The sequence below is a fragment of the Furipterus horrens genome, unplaced genomic scaffold, assembly GCF_987537825.1.
Source record: "Furipterus horrens unplaced genomic scaffold, mFurHor1.1.pri manual_scaffold_1, whole genome shotgun sequence".
Lineage (NCBI taxonomy): Eukaryota > Metazoa > Chordata > Mammalia > Chiroptera > Furipteridae > Furipterus > Furipterus horrens.
Window position 1 is genome coordinate 129,717,744 of NW_028327171.1, and position 17,659 is coordinate 129,735,402.

The following is a 17,659-nucleotide window of genomic DNA, read 5'->3' on the forward strand; positions in this document are numbered from 1 at the left end:
CAGGCCCTAGAAAACCCACTTAATAGGAGCGTGCTCTTTGAAATGAAATTGGAACTATATTCCGTGTTAATATTGTTAACTAGCAATGAATAATAGGCAATAACTCTGTCATCTACCCAACAGCATATAGCTCTGTTAAGAGTTTAAGGAAGAAACTGGTGGCAGTGCCATCATGTCTCATGCAGAGAAATACGAAGAAATTAAGGACTGTTCAGCCTTAAGTTAACAGTTGTTCAGGGAGCTGAAAATGGCCTTCTCTCTTTCCGCTCTCTATATAGTTGGTTTAACCTCCCTCTGCATTGCTCAAGAGAGAGCACTAGATCACTAAGATCTAAAACTCTGATATCCAAACATGATCCATACTATGTTAACCAGACATTTTAAAAGATGCCATTTAAAATCTCTTCTTCCACCCATTGTAATTTGAAGAAAATTTATCGTTTAACCGATGTCGCTTTGCTGTTTTAAATTTCTGGTAGATTTACTCAAAGGAGAAGAGGAGAGGCTCTTGTTTTTATGAAGTCTCAGCCAGAAATTTTGCTGACAGTGTGGAAACAGCAACTCCAAATCAAAAGAAAATTGCCCTCTATACTCATCAGAAGGAACGAGGCACTCAGGAAGCCAGCGTCTGGGAGAAGCTCAAGTTGAAGAACAGTCTGAAATGGGAACAAATGTAGAAGAGGAGCAGAAGAGCTCTATGCTGTTGATTGTCCAAAGGTCAATTGACAGTTTTTCTCATCTTGTTATATTTTACTCCTAACGACATAGAGAAAATGTTCTTTTAATGTACCAGACCGACACAGAGGCAAGAGGGAATACATGAGTATAACATTTAAGGGCATATTATCCTCTTCAACACACACTTCTATTCCAGTTGCCTACAGCTTCCAAATGGGCAGCAAAAAATGAACCCTAGGATTCCATAAAAGTCTGTGAGTTGCTAACGTGAACAGCAACCAGTGAACAAGTTAAAAAGTAAAACTATCTCCATTTCCCTGTCCTTGAAGTTCAGCATGCAGTGGACTGCACTTAAGCATAGCAATCAACTGTGATAGGGGAAAACGCCATTATATTAAGCAAAGCAATAGCTCTAAGGCAGCAGATAACAGTGCAGGGAGAGAAGGTCAAAATAGGTGCAGAGAAATCCTGGAGGTTGAGAGTGAAAGCTTGGACTCCTTTTGGGTGATTTTTAACTATCTTAGTCAATTATGGGTGACAAAGCTTAATTGTTCCTTTTACTTAAATTTATACTGGATGGTCTAAATATACACACACACACACATGGGACATTTCAAGGCCACAGAGAAATACTAATTGATCCCTGATGATGCTTTGAGTGTAATATGTTTTGCTAATTATCATTAGTTTACAAAATGTATCTCCCTGGTGGTGGGTCTACCAGGTTGATTGATTCTAAGTTAAAGCTTCAAACATATTGCAGAACAGAGCTGTCACCCTATACACACGTATATTATTATTGCTAGTGTCACTATACAATTATTAATTTTATCTGGCTTGAGTCATGCATTTGCATGATAACATGTCCATTACAAATATGAAATCTGGCTTTCCTGAATTTGAACAAACTTTCCCTTCATTTATAGCTAATATATACATGTGTTATTTTATTCATTATGTACATAAAGCTTCTCTATCTGGGTTGTACATTTTAAAACAAGTTTATCTAGTTACTGATTAATCTTAGAGAGAGAGGAAGGGAGGGAGAAAGAAAGGGAGAGAAACATTGATGTAAAAGAGAAACGTTGATCTGTTGTCTCCTGTATGGGCCCTGACTGGGGACCACACCCACAGCCCAGGCACTTTTCCTGACCAGGAACTGAATCAGTGGCCTTTCACTTTGTAGGATGATGCTCAACCAACTGAGCCACACCAGTCAGAGTTGTATGTTTTTTGAGGATACATACTGTGTTCTATCTTATTGTACAGTCAGTAAAAGTGGTTCACTGTTAAGAACAGCAACTTCTAATAATAATCTATACATTAATTGGATTGTTTCCAAAGGAACCAACTCTAGTACATGAACAACTCATGCATGGTTTGCACAAAATCAGTACTCTGTAGAGTTGCTTATTTATTCACAGGTCTGTTTTGTTTAAAAATCACTGTTATTCCACTTCAAGGTATTATACAGTGTTCTTGGAAGTGCTCCTCCAGGTAAATCTAACTGATGCACAAACACTCCCTTTACTCAGAGTAGAATAATGAGGCTGGGTGTTCAAACACTAATTATATTCACATAGAAGGGAAGGCAGTGCCATAGTCTAAGTCCACACCATTAACCTTAGCTAGGGACAATCACAGTTCAAACAAACCATTATAGGGAGAGTGGAGACAATAGAATTACATGGGGTCATACATCTACTCCCATGTAAAATATGTTCACAGACAATGGGTTAAACTAGCATTATGATATCTGGAAAGCACAAAGAAAGGTCAGCCCTAATGACACCACCACCTGCCTCTAAGTACCACCTTACTGAAATATTCTTTCATCTATAGGGAAGGTTAACTTTGAAAGTATATCTTCTTCTTCTCTGTATTTACATTAAGTAATGTAAATAGTTTGAATCATGTTTTTGACAGCTGCCTGCATTGCCCTCAGTGAAGGCAACTTCTGATTTATGAGCTTAGTGCTGATTATATAACCTCTGGTTCACCCTCCCCCACTCCAAATTTTGAACCATTCCTGATTATACCCTAATCAGAGATCAAGAGAACAAAAGAGATTATGGGTGAAGGTTTGTCCGTGACATAAAAGAGAAGTATTCATTCAAACATTTTTATAAATTTTTATCACTTATGTGATCCCATTATCATTGCCGCAGATGATAAAAAATGTTCAAGTTTGCCTTTAGGCCAACAGGCCTATTACTTAGTTGGAACTGCCTAAAATCTAGCCTCAGACTAATTTTCCTAAATCTGACAGATGAACTTTAATTCCCACACACACCTAATTGTCCCAGCTTCTCGCCTAATTATTTACTCCCCCTCCAATACATTACCTCATCCCTGAGTCTGAACTGAGAATCCCCTTAACTATTGTTTAAATACTCCCATGGCTACAGTGCCATCAAACATGCCAGAAAAATACTTCATCCAACTCAGACCAGGCTTCAGCATCTCATGTCTCTGGGTTCCAGGGTCATAAAAGAGGTATTATAACACATATCTACTCAGGTGTCCCCATGAACTTGTGGTATAGTGCCTGACTTGAGAACCTTGAACACTGGAGTTCATCTTGTTTGTTATCACTTAGGCATGGACCCAGCACACCTAATTCGTTTATTGTGAAATTCAGAGGCTGCTTAACTTTGTAGATATAAGTGACATAGCAGAAGTAGTACCACTTCTAAGGATTAATCCTAATTTTCACCATCTTGAATCATTGTCTATTATATCCTTCAAGTCATTTCTAAAGGGGCCTATGTTATACATTCTGTTATGAATTTATGATCAGAAATTATGCTTTTCTATTTAAGGAGTAGTAGCCTTTGTCTATGAAACAGGAATTACATATCCTCTTATTTTCCCTTTTATCTTTTCTGCCAGAAATCTTAAAGCTAAATTAAATACTCATTCTCAGAAAACATGATCCCTTGCCATATTTGCCTTTTGTGGTCTTTATTTTCTGTTTTTACTTTATTAGCCTTATTGAAAAACAGTTTTTTTATATCATAAGCCACTTTATATCCTTTATAAAGCTAAGTTATTAATATTATTTTCCAAATTAACTTCATCCAATGAACAATACTCAAAAAGCCCAAATCTCAAAGTCCAAATCTCAGATATCATTATGCATAAAATAAACTCATCAACCCAGGAGAAAGGGGAGAAAATCATTGATATAAAAGTTTTTAATTCAATACAATAATTTAATTATATAAATTATTTATGTGAGCATTTTGATGTTGACCATGCCCAAGGTTAATGCATTATGGGCATGTTCTATAATAGTGAGAACTCTATAAGACTTAAATTATAGTAACAGAATTGTTTAAATAACCGTAACTAGAAATATAAGTCAAAGTTTAAAATGTAAAAGGCAATTATAAAATGATATAGTGGGTCCAGTTAAATTATTTCATAATAATCTTATCTGTTATATGTACACACACACACCACCCCCATCTTTTGCTCATTTACGTTAGTTGTCTGTCTGTAATTAGACTTGAACTTTTCAGTTTCGGTTAAGTTTTACATAAGAAAACATCATGGGAGGGGGCAAAAAATCTTCACAAAAGCAGTATATAAAATCACCACTGTTTGTTTTACATATAATTATATTCTCTTTCAGCATGTGATGAAGCCTTAGCTTTTGTCCACCTCAAATCTATATAGGTTGTCATTTCATTTATAGCAGATGACCTGGCATGATATTAAAAGACTTTGCTGTTCTATGTGCCTCATGCCCTGTAAATCAAGAGCTTGAATATAGAGATGTCTTAATTAGTACAAGGGTAGCAAGATCTGCCTCCTTTCTTATATTATCAAAATGGCAAGTATTACAAAGCCATGCTTGTTTTAAAGTCACTTTGGAGTGGGGATCTATTCATTCAAGTTGGGAGTTATAAAGTGAGAGTTGCCATCAAACCGAATGAAAAATCAAGCGGAAGGTTGTATAACTAATAGCCTGGTAGAGGTGGGACATGAACTTGTCAAAATATTGATTGGTGCATTTCTATAGCACCTGTGTATTGTCATGGGCTTGAAGAGTTGACTAGGGTGTTAAATTATGATTGAACACAGAGGAATCATCCATCTTCCTTACCCTATTCCTCCAAGAAGACTCTAAACCAATGTTGTACATGCTCATGGTATTAACCACAATGAAATGAGGTATATGAAGGCCCAACTATGGTCTCTCTTTGCAACACATCTGAAAATTAAGAATTATTATAATAGCCTTATCATGAGGAAGCTTTTTATCCATCACCAAATCACAGCAATTTTTAAACTTTTTCATCACACGGCACACATGAACTAATTACTAAAATTCTGCAGCACACTGAAAAATATTTTTTGCCAATCTGACAAAAAATAGGCCTAATTTTCCTTCATTTATACCAGACAGCTATTATTGTGTTGGTTGTGGTCATTTCTAAAAATTTAATAATCTAAGGGAAAAGAGATCAGTGCCCCTGACTAAATAAAGTCAGGTAATGGATGTTTTTAAAATTCTTGAGGTACACGGGTTGAAATCACTGAACAATAATATCTAAATCCCAATGGTAAATTAAAGGTAAGATCCACATAGTTTGCTCATGAAAATTTAAGGGTACTTCTCAAACTTGATTCTGCCTGGGAGAACCTTAGAGGAAGAAAAAACAATATGATTTTCTTTATTTTGTAAATGGTGAAGTGAAACATAGAAATGAAAGTAAATTGTCCCTCACAGCATACCCGGATCTGGTCCCAGGATTGTAATTGCACAAGTTCATGTTTTATCTATGGAAATGAATAAATTTTAAATAACAAGCTGAACCTTCCCCTAGCCCTATACTGACTATAATTGAAGACTAAAGGACTGTGACTGTGTTGGAATTAAATCTACAAAGAATCACTTTTTGAGAATCCTCTTTCAAATTCAAGTTATATCTATTTAAAGGAATGGAGCGTATTGATTTTTTTTTAACTACTCCTTAATATTTCCTATAAATCATGAGTAAGAGTTTACCTGATGATCAGATTCACATTCTTTCTCTAACTTAAAATAGGATTATGATGACCAGAGAAATTTCATCCTCCTGTCTGGCCTTTCACAGGATATGCCAATAGGCCACAAAGCCACCAAATCTTCCTGTAAACCCCCTTGGAAAGTGATCAGGGAAGAAAAGACAACGAGGTTCAAAAAATCCAAGATTATGTGAGGTGCAAATGAAGTTTCAGAAGCAAATGAAGGTCTAAATACAATAGGATGGCTTGGACAGACAACGAAGTTGAAACTGTTGGGGAATTAGCCAACCAGATTCAAGAGCAGTTTGCACAATGGAAATTCAGGCAAAAGTGTGATGGTACATGGAGACATGCACCTTCTGAAGCAAGAAGCTCAGTTCATAAGAATACCTGGAGAATTGTTGCTGTAGGCCACGCATCTGAATTCGGCTGCGTTCAGACTCCAGTGTTACCTCCTGCAACCGCTTCTCACTCTGAAGACGTAAGTGTCTCTCCTCTTCCAATTCATGTATCAGCTTCTCATGCTATAAAAGGTACAAAGGTGTTTCTTAAATAATATGACAAAAATAATTAGTAATAGCTGTCGGTTACTAAGTGCTAACTTGGACTCTATATATACATTAATTAATTTTGTCCTTGTTAAAAACCTCATGAAGTAGGTTCTATCATTAATCTCTTATTATAGACAAGCTTTAAAGACATCTAAGTAATTTGTCATAAAAACCAGAAGATAACAGGTTTTCAATCCTGGCTGACTTGATTCTAATGCTTAAATAATTTCCACTAAACCAGGTGGCTTCCTGTGCAGATATGAAGATCTACGACCCAATAATACTAGCAAATGCATAATAATTCAAGTAATAATGACTTAGATCATTAGTACCAGTTCAGAATTATTTCATTTCTTCAATCTCTGGTATATGCTTTAAAAGGAACATTACTGTGTTTTATAGAAAAGACAAGAATTTCAAGTTTATTAGACCATGGAGCTCATGAGAATAAGGTTAAAGAATATTTTAATTTTGTCCAATTAGGTTTTTACAGATAAAACTAGGCTAAACCACCTACTGTATTTATAATCCCAGAAAACTAGCTCATCTCACCAATGGGCATCAAAAATTAAAAGATGGAATGAGTGACTAAGAATAAGATTGTTCTGCAGATATTCATGACTAGAATTGGTAAAAAGCACAAAAGATCAGTTTCTCCTGACATTACAAACTCAACCATGCTAATGTTGTTTTTGTGTTTTTGTTGTTACTGTTTTCATTTTTGCATGTCATGCTATTATTGTTGTTACTAAATTAAGCACTTTGCATATGGAATATATATTTTTTGACGAAAACCAAAGACTCAATGCTTGATGATGAGGGACCTATATTATCAAAGGAAAAGATGGGAAATAGAGGCCTCAGTCTCCAAATACATTAGACACTATGACTTTGTACCATGGATTACCCAGGATGAAATAGGATCCATTGAATGGAGTATATTCACAGAAAGTAATAGCAAAGATGGATTTTTCTCCATCTCTAACTCATGTGGAAAAGGTTCTCCTGAGGACCATGAAGAACACATTAGGTCATAATCTGGAAATGCAGTTACTCTAAAAATACTTACACACACACCCCTGCCTCTGCACCTTTGACCGTGCCTTTTCTCCTGCTTAAGCCATCTCTTCTAGAACTTCTTCCTTATCAATTCATTGTTCTTTCCCATCCCTGAGTTTCAACAGCACCTACAATCTTCACCACCCGTTAGGTCCTTACTTATTTTTTTCTATTATTATTTTTTATAAGTATTTATTATAATTTTCCAACCATATGAACAGTTGTTTGAGGTTAAAACTATGTCTACTATGCATATATATTTTTTATTTAGCATATTACCCAATGCATAGTAGCACTAGAAATATTTGCTTATTGATTATGAAGCTGACCTTTTGCTAAATGAGTGTTGTAACTTTCATGTCCTTAAACTTTCAATGGTCCATTTTTGACTCCCACAATCAGTTATTTCCACTGGAATTAGAAAAAGTAAAGTCAAGCCCTGGCTGCTGTGGCTCAGTGGATTGAGCATTGGCCTGTGAGTCAAGCGTCACTGGTTCGATTCCCAGTCAGGGCACATAACTAGGTTGCACATCAGGTCCCCAGTTGGGGACGCAAGTGAGAGGCAACCACACAGTGATGTTTCTCTCCCTCTCTTTCTTCTTTCCCCTCTTTCTAAAAATAAAATAAACAAACAAACAAATAAATATTTTTTTTAAATAAAAATAAAAAGTAAAGTCAAAGTCAAATCTATATTTCCAGCAGCTTCAGAAAGGAGGGAAAACATGGCAATGGAAGAGGAATGTACTAGTTGATGTCAAAGCACTGTAGAAAGAATTAAAATGGTAAATTTTATGTTATATATGTTTAACCAAAATAAAAATAAATTAAAATATAAACTCTTCACTCATTTATTATACATAATTAACATTACTCTTTGTATAGACTCACTGGACAAAAAGGACATGAGTAAGTATCCTATTTTATAGAATTTGGAAGATTGTGCTTTGGTTCTAGAAACAGGCAATAAAAATGGTGTATGTTTGGAAGTACATCCTATGAAAGATGTGAAGTTTCACAGAGAAAATGACATCCCTCCTTCCTTCGGAAGTAAAGAATGTTTATAGATTCACTCACTACTATATTGAAGAATCCCCAAGATCTAATAAAGGAGGTTTTCCATATGGATAATATTTCTGTTCAATTTGTTAATGCCTTTTCAAATATGAATAGATCATATGCTTACAATACAGGAAAAGTTCCAGGGAATTCTAAGACTAATGAAGGCAAAAATTGTTTACTAAAATATATTTTCTTCAAACAATATATGGTTCACTTAAATCATTAAAGCTTGACAACAAGCCACACCTACTTTCCAAATATGGGAAAAAATCTTATTTAAATTATAAAACATGGCTAACAGTAGCAAGAGATTATATCAATGGATTGACCAGATGTTTTTTTTCTTTTTTGGTATTAGCTGTATCCTGGGTATAAACTAACTTATTCTCAAAGCAATTTTGGTTTGCTCTGTGTCTTTTCCAGAAGGGAGGGTGAAGGGGAGTGAGAGATGGAGAATGGTTGGGTGTTATTTATATAGCACCACTAGGTACTGAAGAGCAGTAAGTAAAGACATTGTTACCAAAAGCTGGGTTATCAAATTTCTGTGGCAGCATCACTCTTTCCATTGATGTACCGGGCTGGCCTGGCTTTAATAAGTCATCGTAAGAGATCTCTGAGAATATTTTTCAAAACTGATTGGGCCTCATATTTGTATTTCTTCCAGTTTCATTTAGCAAGATCAGCTCTTCCATTTCTCTCCCTTGGCTTTTCTTATCATCACACTTACCTTGCTACCCCAGGAACACAAACGCTGGCCCTAGGGCTGAGTCTAGGAAGTGACATTGAACACATCTCCACAGGAAAGCTTGCCAGCCACATTCTCTTCCTTCCCCTCAGTGACATAGACTTTATTTATCTTCACTCAGAAGGAAGGTCTGCATATTTTTTTCAACAAAAGCTGACTCCAAGTGGGTGAACTTTCAATACTGGGTCCTTCCATAGCTCCTGTCTCTAACTGTGACATAAGTTTTATAATAAAATTTTGAATTCAGAGAGCACATTACATTTTTCAAAATATTCTTACCTTCATTACTGTATCTAGTCCTCAGAACAACTGAATTTCAAGATTTTTTAAATATGGGATCAAGAGAGGGAAGGAGCTTGCCAAAATTAAAAATGATAGCTCTAGGACTAGAACCAAGTTTTCAAACACTAAATCCCCATTTTTTTCCCTACTGTGGTCAGTTCAGTTATAACTCTTATTTTAAAGGTGCAAATTTATACCAATGCAATTAATATATCAGGGGAAATTTGAGCATGACACAGTAATCCGACATTTGCTTATGCTATATTTTATTCATGAGAAACACAAGTCAACACAGAAAACGGCATCCTACTGAATCTAGCACAGAAACACACAAATCACTCACATCTCAGAGAACCACCAGCACCTTCATGGGATGAGCAGCTGCCATCTGCAGATGGAAGTACACCTTACCCTCCGATTAGCTTTCCTTCTGCTGCTTCACAGTAACTCAAGCTGCCAATGAGTGCTTCCACAGGTAAACTACATGTCTTTTTCAGGGTAAAGTGCCATGTTTAACATATTATTTCTGTATTTCTTAGTCATCTAACACATGTAAATCTTAACTGCCCTTTTTATTAGATTCTCATCTTTTTTTAATGTGTCATTGACAAAATTTCATTTACCCACAAGCTCTGCGCAGTGATCTTTAGGAACAGGCATGCCCTGTCAGAGCAGAGCTGACTGCACATCATGCCAGAAAAAAAGAAACCTGAAGCGAGCCTAAAATTCTCAAATCCTTTCTCTCTTTGGGCACTAAGAGTTAGGCCTTTGGCAAAGAATCAAACACAAAAGAAAAGAAAGTCTTTGTTATCCCAAAAGATCTTGTCTATATCTCATAACCTTTATACAGACCTTAAACTTCCTCAAACTTAATTATTATCCTCTGATTAAACCTCCAGAGGATACTCCACAATCTCCATTGGTAATCCATTCTATTTTTTCTAAACTCTACTGATAATTTTCCAAGACTTGCTTAAATCGTTTCAAGTATCAAAAGCCACTTCGATCTACCTGTTCCCAGGAAACAGAGAAAAGTTTACCAGTTTGATATTTTTTCTAATTTAATAGAAATCTCTGCTTAGCAACAGAGCTATGTATACGCACACATGAATTTATTCATTCTCTCAGACTACAACTGTTTCCTGAGCAGCTACTATGTGCCAGAAATTAGACCAGAGAAAGAGACCAGCAATTACTCAAACAGACATGGTTTCTGATTGCAGTAGACCTACACACAGAGGAGAGGGCAGGTGTTAAACAAACTATCACAAAGATAAATATATCAGTATAAGGCCATATTAAGGATGTGGGGTTGTATCCTGAGTAAAACAGTAACTTGTTTCCCAGGTTTAGCCAAGTGAGTGATAGGATCCAATAATGATTTGGCAAAGATCAACTACTATGTGGAGAAAGTGCTGACTTAAGAAGCTAAGTAACAGTTTGGGAAAATATTTAAACAGAATGGTGAATGCTCCTAGCTTCTAGTTTAGACTCCACCATCTGCTAGTCAAGTGGGTTTGGACAAGTCATTTAACTTAAAACCTAACTTTTTAGGCTAGTTTCCTCTGAATGTAAGGGAGAGTAAAATTGCTCAAAACAAATTTATAGTATCACCATGAGGAATGACCAAAACAATTCATGGTAAAGCACTACAAAAACTTGAAACTTCCATATAAAAATAAGATATGGCTAACTGGAATTATATTGCTTACATTGTCTAATATAGTTTAGCTACATTTGATAAATTCTATACATGTTGGGTTGGTAAAAATGTTCATTAGGTTTATAAGTAAAAATAAAAGACACATTTTTCATTGTACTAATAACCTTACTGAAAAACATATTCGCCATTTGTTCCACTACCTTCTACCATTTTTCAGGGACCTTCATAATTCCATCTTCCGAAACTTTTTATCTTTTTTTTTAAAGTATATTTTATTGATTATGTTGTTACAGTAGTTTCAATTTTTCCCCTTTGCTCCCCTCTGACCAGTACCCCACTTCCCTCCAGCAATCCCACCCCTCTTAGTTCATGTCCATGGGTCCTGCATATAAGTTCTTTGGCTTCACCCTTTCCTATACTATTCTTAACATCATCCCCCTGTCTATTTTGTACCAACCAATTATGCTTCTTAATCCCTGCACCATTTCCCTATTTCTCCCCCTCCCCACTCCCAGCTGATAACCCTCCAAATGATCCCCACACCTATGATTCTATTCCTATTCTGGTTTGCTTAGTTGGATTTTGTTTTTATTTTTTAGATTCGGTTGTTGATAGTTGTGAGTTTGTTGTCATTTTAGTGTTCATAGTTTTGATCTTCTTTTTCTTGAGTAAGTCCCTTTGACATTTCATATAATAATCTCTGGGTGATGATGAACTCCTTTAGCTTCACATTGTCTGGGAAGAACTTCATCTGCCCTTCCATTCTAAATGATAGCTTTCTTGGATAAAGTAATCATGGTTGTAGGTTGCTTTTCATCACATTGAATACTGCTTGCCAGTCCCTTCCTGCCTGTAAAGTGCCCTCTGAGAAATCAGCTGATAGTCCTATAGGCACCCCCCTGTAGGCAACTCTCTGCCTCTCTCTAGCTGCCCCTAGGACTCTCTCTTTATCTCTCACCTTTGGCATCTCAGATATGATGCGTCCTGCTGTGGTCCCCTCTGGGTCCAGCTCACCTGGGACCCTCCGTGCATCCCAGACCTGTATGTCCATCTCCTTCACAAAATTTGGGAAGTTTTTCTCATTTTTTTCCAATTCTTGCTTCCTCATTCTGCATTGGTTGACTTTTTTTTTTTCCTTATGTTCCAAATCATTGATTTGAACCCCAGTTTCCTTCCATTCACCATTGGTTTTGTGTGGATTTCCCTTCATTTCACTTAACATAGCCTTCACTTCTTCTCTTATGCGTTTGCCATACTCAAGCATATCTGTCAGGCCTGTGAGCATCTTTATCACCAATGTTTTGAATTTTGCATCTGTTATGTTGTCTATCTCATCATCTGTTAGGTTGTCTATCTCCTCGTGGCTTAGTTCTCCCACTGGAACCTTGATCTGTTCCCCCTTTTGGGCAATACTTCTCTGTCTCCTCATTCTGACAGGCTCCTGTGTTTGTTTGTCTCCGTGTCCCAAGTAGAGCTGTTGCTCCTGTTATGTTGTAAGAGGTGGAGCCTTAGGGATTTGTCAGTAAAGGGAGACCTGTTTCACAACGTTGTGGTGCTGTATGTGGAGAAGGGAACTGAGGAGGAACAATGCTGCATGCCTAGCACTCATCCCTTTTCCAGGCACCTCTCCCACCTCCGCACCAGACTGGTGCCCCTCTAGCTGCTGCCCTGGCCATCGTTTCCAGAGTGGGTGGGTCTTCAGACACTCTAGGACTATGGGGGCTCTTTAAACAGGCAGACTCTGCCGAGAGACTGGCAGTTTTTGCCTCCATCCCAACCCCCACTGGTTTGCACAGTTAGAGGCAATGAGGCTTGATTTTCCCCAGTGCTGGAACTGTGGGCTGTGAGGTCTGGTGAGGAGTTAGGAATGCTCCCCAGGTGTCCCTCCTGACTTTTTAAAATATATGACTGTGCTTTCTGCCAGTGTGCCGCTGCCACCGCTGCTACTGCCGCCACTCCTACCGCCACCACACCATGCCCTCTCCGCCCTCCTACCTGTCTGGATGAGTATTTCTTCTTTATATGTTTGTTTACTGGGCTTCCATGCAGTTTGATTTTCTGGAACTTATGGTTGTTTCTAGTTTTGAGGTAGTTGTATTCCTTCTTAGTTGTGGAGGGAGATGCACTGTGTCTGTCTATGCCTCCATCTTGGCTGGAAGTCCACTTTTTATCTTTTTGAGCAAAGAACTCTTCCAGGTCCCTTTTGCCGTCTTCCAGGGAATTGAATTCTTTTTTCATTAAGACAACACTGAGATAAATGAAAATCTGAAGGGGCAATATTGGGTGAATATGGTGGATGAATCAGAACTTCCCAGTCAAGTTGTAACTGTTTTTGCCTGGTCATCAAAGAAAGATGTGGTTTTTCGTGATCCTGATGGAAGATTATGCATTTTCTGTTGACTAATTCCTAACACTTTTCATTGAGTGTTGCTTTCAGTTGGTTTAATAGGGAGCAGTATTTGTTGGAATCAACTATTTGGTTTTTGGAAAGGGTCCCTGATAGAGGACTCCCTTCCAATCCCACCATATACACAACATCACCTTCTTAGGGTGAAGACTGGCTTTGGTGTGGTTGGTGGTAGCTCATTTCGCTTGCTCCACGAAATCTTCTATTTCACATTATTGTAAAGTACCACCTTTCTTCACCTGTTACAATTTACTTTAAAAACAGAGTGTTTTTGTTTTGTTTAAGTAGAGAATTGCATATGGAAATATGGTCAAGAAGGTTTTTTTCATTTAACTTATGTGGAACCCAAACATCAAAGCAAATGATTTTGAGTATTTTGGCTCTCTCCCATCTGGTATAACATTGATTGTGCTCAATTAATGTCTCAGTTTGATCGCTATCAACTTCAACTGGTCTACTGGAACATGGAGCATCATCCAGCAAGAAATCTCCAGCATAAAATTTTGGACATTTGATCATTCACAGCACCTTCTCCATATACTGCACAAATCTTTTGTGTGTGTGTGTTTCAGTTGCATTTTTACCTTTCTTGAAATAATAAAGCATACTATGCCAAAAATGTAGCTTATTTTCTTCCATCTTCAATATTAAAATGGCTACACAAAATTTCATCAATTTTGAAAGCTTCTTTTTAAATGCATGCTGATATGACAGCTGTCACAATACAATTTAACAAAATTGTTTCAAATGAAGTTAAAGACAAGTAAGTGCTACTAGAGCCATATTATAGAAAAAAAAAAAACAATCAAACTTTTTGGTCAACCCAATTTAGTTTTTAATGATCAGTCATGCTAAATAAATATTATATATATAATATATATTTTAAGCTCAAAATGTGTTTTTTTAAATAGATCAAACTGTAATGCTGAGGAGAAACATATTTTGAATTATATTTTAATATAAGACCTGAGAGACTAACTTAATCACAGATGCCCTCTAAAATGTATAAAACCTTGTGTTTAGACTTCTATAAGATACATTATTGTTAAATCCTACCACCCAGTATGGTTTTGAACAGATGGCCTCATCTGTGGTGTGTCAAAACTGGAGGGGTTAACCCTGGCTGGGAAGCTCAGCTGATTAGAGTGTCTTGTCATCCCAATACACCCCAGTCAGCACACATACAAGAATCAACCAATGAATGCATAAATAAGTGGAATAACAAATCAGTCTCTGTCTCTGTCTCTCTCTCTCCTGCCCTCCCTCCATTCTCTCTTTCTCTAAAATCAATTAAAAAACAACTTCAGGGGTTAACATTAAGATATTAACATGATTTTAAATACAGTAAGTCAATAAATACCTCTACCTTACATCTAATTATATTTGGTGACTCTAGTCATATCAGTGGGTGATAATACTGGCAAACTTAGTTATAGAAGATTCAAAGAATTTGGAAAAAAAGGGGAATTTTCCTGCTGTGGAAATTTTAGTGCCACTATGCATGGTATGGTTAGGTGATATATTCCCATAATAAGAGAGTTGACCCCACAAACATTCCCAGCACTCCATATGAGTCCTGTTTAGTGGATGACATGAGGCATCAACTCATCTTAAGATAATCTCTGCTGACTTGATGCTTAAGTTACATGATAATATATAGAAAGATATATGTTTCTGTTTCAAAAGATTTCCTGAAATGTGTTGAAGTATACTGATAGAATAATATCTTATAATAAATGAATCATGGGGAAAATATTAACACCCTTGGATAAAAAAAGGATCTAAAAGATGGTGAGAGAAGAACAGAGGTCATTAGGAAAGGTAATGGAGATTAAATGATATTCCTGGGTAGTGGTGAAAAAATATGTGAACTCATTAGCCAAAGAAAATATATGTATAAACCACAGACACATACAACACTGTGGTGATGGCTAGAGGGAAGTGGGTGGTGGGCAAAGTGGGAGGGGATATGGGGACATCTGTAGTAGTGTAAACAATAAAATAAAAAAAAATTCAGAATCTGGCAAAGAAATAAATAAAAAGCTACATACTGTGTAACAGGAATTTCAAGTTAAACAGACCTTTGGAAAAGATAAGTACTTATGTTTTAATGATACAAATACAAAGCATGGCATTAAGACTCCATAATCAGTTCAGAACTTCAAGATCAGCTTAAATTTGCTTCTGAATGTGTCTAGACAGTCACACATATCACCATGTGTTTACCTATCAATATCCAATATAGACTGAAACATTTTAAGGTTACACAGAAACCCAGAGTAATCATTCTAATTCTCTTGTTACTACTGAGAATCTAAAATTGACAAGTGATTTCTTTTCCTCTGAAATCCATAAACCAAACACATACAAGCAACAAAATTAAATGTATATTTTCATGAAACTAGTTTTTAATGGGAAAAACTCTATATTAACCAATTTCCATCAAGCCAATGTGAAATGGATCTAAATTAAGCATTAGTTTTTGCACCTAATTGCAGCCTCAATTTTTCTTTTTACACAAATTGCTATATACTCTCCCTATAAGGCTCCCTGAATTCAATATTCCCATTACTTATGAAAGATCCAGTTATCCTAGAAGCAGAGAAACAGATAAGGAACTTAAGAATTGATTTTTTTAAAGCCCGTACTGTTGGCTGTAATAGAAGAATTAGAATCAGATTTTGAGATGCTAGGATAGAAGCTGCCCAGTATACATCCGCAATGCTGATAACATCACCCAAGACAGACAAAGCTTTTATTCTAACAAAAAAAAAAAAAAGAAAGAAAGAAAAAGATACAGAGCTTGGTTTAAAAATATAATGTGAGAGGAGGGAGGAAAAGATGAGAGAGAAATAAAGGACAGGGAAGGGGAGGGAGAAATAAATTTCAAGGGTAAAGAAGACAGATGGGCACTTACGAGGATCTTAAAAATATCCTCAATACTAGACTGCTACACTGGAACTCTTAACAGAGAAATGCCACGGGTGAATCCCTCCATAAGATTTCATTGTCTTTGGCAAAAATTATGTATATATTTATGACTTAGTGAAAGGATATAGATGTGAACTTTATGGGAGGATTATTTTCGGGACAGGTTGTACAGAAAAACATGATAAAATGAAGGTTTGGTATGTCGAGATTGCAATGGATTATAAAGGTATGTTGAAAAAATATAACAAAATATAGTATTATACAAAGAGAAAACTAAGTTGTCTTTTGCTTATAGCCAGTGATATTTATTATTTTCAACTAAGGCTACAGGTAAAGAAGAAAACAGTAATATTGCATTCACAATATAAAGTAATGCAGTTTTGAGATTTTTTTCTCATTAAACAGCTGAAAAAAATAGGAAAGTTATATACTGGTCCACCTCCCACATTTTTCATCACTTTTAAGGGTCTTGACTTTCATTATCTTGATTCCTGTGGTGAAGGAAGTATGAGGCTAGCAGTCTGAGTTATTATTGAAGTAGGCAGTTAGACAGACATGAGCAGAGCAAGGACAGTGGGCGAGGTAAGGAAGGTCACCAGGGCAGAAGGCCCTTGGCGCCTAATGACAGACAGTTGTAGAGTAGGACCTTACCCACAGGGTGACCTTTTTTCCCCTAGTATATTACTGGTCATGTGGTAGACCCCCTTAGAGGAGGAACAAGGAGGTCAGAGAATAGCCTCATATGACTCCCATACAAGCCCTTGTATGACCACTGCCTTAAGCAATAACCCTCAGGACAATGTGATTCTGATTAGCATCAAGTAATCTCAGAAACAAAACCTCAGGTCTATTGACCACAGAGACAGAGTTTTGGTCAAACTAGAGATAACATCCAGGCTTCAGTTGTGTTTCAGCTCCAGGCCCAGAAAAGCAGCAAGCCCAGGTGAGGTGATGCCATAGTTGCCCTCAGGACCAGCTGTGATGACTAATGACCCCTGCTCTGCTGCCAACCAATGAGTGAAGACCACGACCTTGAAACAATACACCTGGAAACCTGAAGAACATTCTGTTGAAATATAGCGGAGGGACTTCCTCTAAAATTCCCATCCTTAAAAGCCCTTAGGACTGAGGATGCAGCTAGGCTTTATTTATGGAGCTTGCCCATGCCTTCCTTTCCCTTTTTCTTCCTTCAAGGCATGTACCTTCACTTTCTTTTTCCTAAGCTTCAGGCACCCCCCTCCCTTTTTTTGCCTCTGTAACTTGTTTCC

General features: G+C 36.8%; 1 protein-coding gene across 2 annotated transcripts in view; it reads right to left on the reverse strand.

The window, feature by feature from the left end:
- The window catches only part of NCKAP5 (NCK associated protein 5), a 1,035,979-nt gene that overhangs the window by 478,314 nt on the left and 540,006 nt on the right, over window positions 1–17,659 (reverse strand). For both annotated transcript variants that reach the window (XM_090279418.1, XM_090279420.1), the window contains one exon: window positions 6,085–6,218. In XM_090279418.1, coding sequence (XP_090135544.1) covers window positions 6,085–6,218 — 134 coding nt within the window. The remainder of the gene's footprint in view (window positions 1–6,084; window positions 6,219–17,659) is intronic.